Here is a 4,904-nt window from a genome sequence, read left to right as displayed (position 1 = left end):
TAAACAAAGCCTGTGGTAATTTCATTCGCTCACTCTTGCATTTTCAGCAAGCAGATATCTGATGCCATCTGCTCTCCCAGATGCCATCCCTCTGATGGCCTTGGCATCACACGCCAGCAATGTGAGGTATGAGTTTATCTGGACACAGCCAGGTTGTGCCCCACTATTTTGTATTGAAGTTCTGTTTCTCACCTCTTTAATTTATTTATTAAATCACTTAATAAAACATCTTTTGACTGTTGGACCTCAAAGCAGATGTGGTCATTGTTATTGCAACCAAGGATCCAAGACAGTTATGTTCTGTGTTTCCATTACTGATTAGTGGAAAATGTTACATACAAACTCATGAGGCATGTCATAACGATTTATTTTTTTAATTCAAACTCTTGTCTCTTTTAAGTCCAAACAACCAGACACGCATCTCTCCTTCCACAGGCTTTACATCTCTCTACAACAAAGTTCACACACACACTGTGTTTGTGTCTTTGGTGTTGTGACAGCTCAAATCCTGCAGTGTTCAGTTCACATTCCTTTCATCCCAGATCCCTCAGGGGTCGGCCCCACCACTCCCAATCACAGTGTGAGAAAATCAGACAGATGCATGATCTGGCAGATGGTAGGAAAGTCCATGGTCAAAATGACATCTATGTCACACATGCTGTACAGAGTCCATGCAACAGGCGCTTAACTGCGGCCATGGATGAACAGGTTCTCATCAGAAGTCCTGCACGCTCCAGCCTGAAACGTTAGGAATCTGGTTGAGAAAACCATGCCATCTTCATCACCTTTGGTGTAGTGCTGCAGGGTGACTGAATTTGGATCAAAGACATTTGTTTCTTTTAAAAATGGTCTAGAGGGTTGCTCAGTTTTTAGTAATAAAAATACTTGCCATGTTGGCCTCCTCTCCCCTAGGTTATGTTTTTAACCTGAAACCTGCTCCTTCAATAAAAAACATACTTCTTAAATTCACAGAGCTGTACAGGATAAGACTTCAATACAACTTTCAAAATCACATTTCAACCACATAGAGAACAGCTGGTGACATTAAAATAACAGAACACACCTGAAATATTGGCCCAAATTCAAATTTTCAAAACTATTTTTGACTGACTTAAGTTTATGCTTGAACGAATGCGTCCAATACTTTTATCTTGTTGACAGCACACATGGTTCACACTGGGCTCAGTCAACCTGAGATCAGTGTACATCTCCACGTCGTACCTGTTTATTCTCGAAATAACTGATGAAAGTGTGCCCCCTAGTGTTTGAAATGTGCTTTACAGTGAAAATCTGTTCTTGCCTGCTCTTAAATCCAAGAGGAAGAAAAGATAAAGCAAGCTAAGTTAAAGTGCACATACAAGTCAAAGCAATGCAATGACAAAGAGCAATAAATAATAAAATTTAAGGCAACCAGCAAATGATCAACATTTGAATATTCCTTCCCTAGCTCAATAGCAAACCTTCTGTGTTTAAATACATTTTTAACAAATCACTTCTTCCTTCCAGATATGCGCAGACGTCGTCCGATTGTGGAAGAGAAATGTCGTGCCGACCTCTGGCACAGTGAGAAAGTATTGTCTGTTTTTGTGGCTGTACCTGTATCCACCGAGGAAGCAGACGTGGAGGAAGAGGTGGAGTTACGGTGCTCCACAGACAATTTACTGTGGGCATGATAAGAAGTCTGTGGAGGTACAGAGTATAAATGTGCCCCGTCAGCATGAGTGAGGGACCTGGCATGTTTTTCCTGATTTTCTTTTCCGAGTCCCTCCAGGTGGGCCTGGAAGGTAGAGATCTGTTGTTCCAGAGATGTGAAATTCTCCTGCACCTTGTCAAACTGCACAAAGAAACATGTTTTTAGTCCTGGTGAGTTTTTAAACCTTTTTAAAGCTGTTTGTCTCAAGTTTAGTGTACCTGCTCAATATTAGACTGAAGCAAGAGCTCTGGCCAAACCGACTCACTGCTGCTGTTCACACTGTTGCTCATGTGAGTGTGACCCCAGGTTAACTCCTGTGGAACAGTGCATTAAATTTCTGAGTGAAGACAACAATAACAGAAATAACATATTCTTTTTGTCTTTCTTGAGGAGTTTACCTGCAGTAGTTGTGTGCTGCCCTTCAGATGAACCTGACAAGACAGAAGTTTGTTCCTGTAGTCGCCCAAGACCGACAACAAATTCTATGGCAAACACACAATGTCATGAACAACACTCAAAGGCAAGGGAAACAGCAATGTTAACAACAGCTGTTAAAAATAAAAACTTCAAAGTGAAAATAAAAAAGTAAACTATACCAGAGTTTGCTGACTGGTTTCCACATGTCTTTACCTGTGTGTCTCTCTGAGCAGAGGCCAGATCTATGTGGCCTTGGGTCTCCTGTTTGAAGAGTGTGACCCCAGTATGCAGCTCCTCCAGCTGAGCCCAGAGGTTATCTAAGCCCTGCAGCATGTTCTTCACACTGGCCTCAAAGTCCCCCTGCACCTGGACAAGAGCGCGCAGGGACACTCTCCTGTCAGACAGAAAAAGAGTGTCTCATAAATACAACTAAACTATGGTTCCATGGAAGCAGATGGTTTGTACACTAGCAGCTCACCTCTGCTGCAGGTAGGTGTGGAGGAGTTTCAGTTTCTCTGTCACTACAGAGCTTTGGTCCACCTCATCCAGTCCCACCTCTGATCCCACATCAGTCGCCTCCAGTGTGTGAGACACTGACTAACATGAAAAAAAGAGAGGATTGACAGGCTGATTCTTAGTATTATGGGTTTGTTTTGTCAAGAAAGACAGACAGGGAAGGCAGAAAGAGACAAAACATTAAATTCTTCTCTCATTCTAGTCTACTTAATTCAGAGCGGCACTGACAGAAGCTCAGTGATGGCATGTGTTGCCTGCGGTTAGAATATCTATGTATTCCTGAGTGGAGGGTCTGATCTATATTACGAACAAAGACTTTACACTGATCTAAATGCAAAAAGCAACTGAACACACAGGAGATGAAAAGTATCGCTTGAGGCAAGTGTGTGTGTGTGTGTGTGAGAGAGAGAGAGAGAGAGAGAGGGAGAGAGAGGCATCAGGGTGGGGTGGGGTGCATTTTTTTTCCTTAAGTTGGTTTTGTTTTACCTCGAGTCTGGAGAGAAGAGCCTGAATGTGGGGAACATCGGGGTCTGGCAGAGGTTCCTGCAGCACACACAGCAGCAGGCTGTCAGCCAGGGCAAGAATCAGATTAATATTCACACCTGGGTTTCTTGCCTGGTACATCCTGAAGAAAAGAGCAAAAAATGTTACACTAGATGCAACACAATTTTTGGGTAATTTATTAGAAAACTGTTGCCAAAAAAACCCCAACATTCCTACCAACTAAAGACGATGTAAGTGTGACAATAATAAAGCCTCACCGTGAACACTGGTCATTCCTGATTTCAGTCACAATCTCCTGTTCAGTCCCTGGAGGCTCTCCCTGGAATTGAGAAAAAGTCAGTGAATAAATATCACAAAAATAAAAACACAAACAAGTTCAAGGCAGATCCAGTCCGGGAGGCTGTGCTCACCTGGCTCTGTCCTGGCTGCAGGCAGCACTTCAGGGCATGGATGCATCCTCCCAGAGAAATCAACAGAAGGCACACAAAGAGTAGCCTCCAGCACACATCCACTATCAGTACAGAAGGGTGCAGCAGTGCCTCCACTTGGCAGACTGACCAAATTACAAAAACTGGAGTAAAGCCATACCAGGCTCGCAATGTGCCCACAATCTGGGACCATGGCATGTGCTGGGACTGCGTATCAGCTCGTGTTTGAGCTGAACTGTAGGTAAATGAGAGAGCAAACAAAACCAAGACAGTGTGAGATCAAGTTACCTAATAATTAAAAACACCACTAAATGGTTGCTAAATGGGAAGTACAAGGGAAAGTTCTGTCATGCCAGCACAAATTTTACAGACAAAAATTCCCTTCAATAAACATTAAAGTTTGATCATTGCTTGCCACATAATGACTGGAATTTACAAAGTCCTGTTTTTAAAACAGCACATGAATAGTGATGGAACATTACAAATATTGGTATCCTTGGAAATATTAAAGTCCAAATTAAAAAAGGCAGGTACAAATTCACAATAACAGACCAGCTGTATTTCCAGTTGTGTCAAAGAGGCTAACGCTGGAAATAGCAGTATACTAATTTATAATCACTTCAGATCTTTTGCCTTGTGTGTAATGGTAAGTTCTAAGACATGACTCCCACAGAAAACCTTGGCTTTAAAACTTGCTGTAAAGCCATTACTACACTGACATATCCTCCGTTTAGCACCACACAATCAGTGCACTGAAGAACTCAAATCAAAGGCTAGTAGCTGAAAGTTAGTGATCTTCCTACCTCTGCAGGTTTCGGCTCCTTTCTGCATGTTCTCCCTCCCCGACTTCCTTTACCAGCTCCATCCATTTAGATGCCCACACCCAGCCTATCCACTCTACCTTTCCTAAAAACCCTTGCTTTTTGAGGTAGGTGACTGCTAAACAAGGCATAGGAGCAACACAGATACAGTCATTCTGGCTAAAATAACAGCAGGTTGTAGGTGTACTTGTGTTGAAAAAGTGATTAACACATGAACAAGCATGATAAACTGGTTTAACTGGAAGAATTGTTTTAGTTAGGTAGTGGTGTTTTCCTTTCCCTGCATTCCATCCATCTGGAATGTGCTTAACATACCGATCACCATTGTACACAGGACAAGCCCAGTTCCACCTATTTACTCCAGGAGCAGGTAACAAGCCCTCTAAATGTCACGACTTTCTGTATGAATCACAGACTCAATGACCGGTTCCAATCTGTGCAACAAATAATCCAAGTTATTCTTGCAAGATTGAGCTTTCCAAATGAAACAGAGCACATTTTCAATCAGTAATACCCAGATATAAA

The 4,904-nt window shown here is 42.4% G+C and overlaps 1 protein-coding gene across 1 annotated transcript; it reads right to left on the bottom strand.

The window, feature by feature from the left end:
- Positions 1-364: 364 nt before the first annotated feature.
- Positions 365-4,519, bottom strand: si:ch211-151h10.2 (uncharacterized protein LOC567699 homolog). Its single transcript, XM_039622527.1, has 9 exons — positions 4,362-4,519; positions 3,541-3,793; positions 3,388-3,449; positions 3,113-3,251; positions 2,589-2,707; positions 2,324-2,504; positions 2,092-2,175; positions 1,912-2,007; positions 365-1,834 (listed from the first exon to the last, which is right to left on the bottom strand). Exons 1-9 carry the CDS (start codon positions 4,508-4,510, stop codon positions 1,490-1,492), a joined length of 1,428 nt encoding a protein of 475 aa, XP_039478461.1. The 5' UTR covers positions 4,511-4,519; the 3' UTR covers positions 365-1,489.
- Positions 4,520-4,904: the final 385 nt, after the last annotated feature.

This window comes from Oreochromis aureus, linkage group 14, assembly GCF_013358895.1.
Source record: "Oreochromis aureus strain Israel breed Guangdong linkage group 14, ZZ_aureus, whole genome shotgun sequence".
NCBI lineage: Eukaryota > Metazoa > Chordata > Actinopteri > Cichliformes > Cichlidae > Oreochromis > Oreochromis aureus.
This window is presented reverse-complemented; position numbering and strand designations above follow the sequence as displayed.

What these genes read in the sequence shown, in the direction of transcription:
- si:ch211-151h10.2 (XM_039622527.1), bottom strand. Translation starts at nt 4,510, where the DNA reads ATGCCTTGTTTAGCAGTCACCTACCTCAAAAAGCAAGGGTTTTTAGGA. An exon ending in CACACCTACCTGCAGCAGAG is followed by an intron (nt 2,505 to 2,588) that starts GTGAGCTGCTAG and finishes TCTGTCTGACAG; the next exon opens with GAGAGTGTCCCTGCGCGCTC. An exon ending in CTGCTCAGAGAGACACACAG is followed by an intron (nt 2,176 to 2,323) that starts GTAAAGACATGT and finishes TGTTTGCCATAG; the next exon opens with AATTTGTTGTCGGTCTTGGG.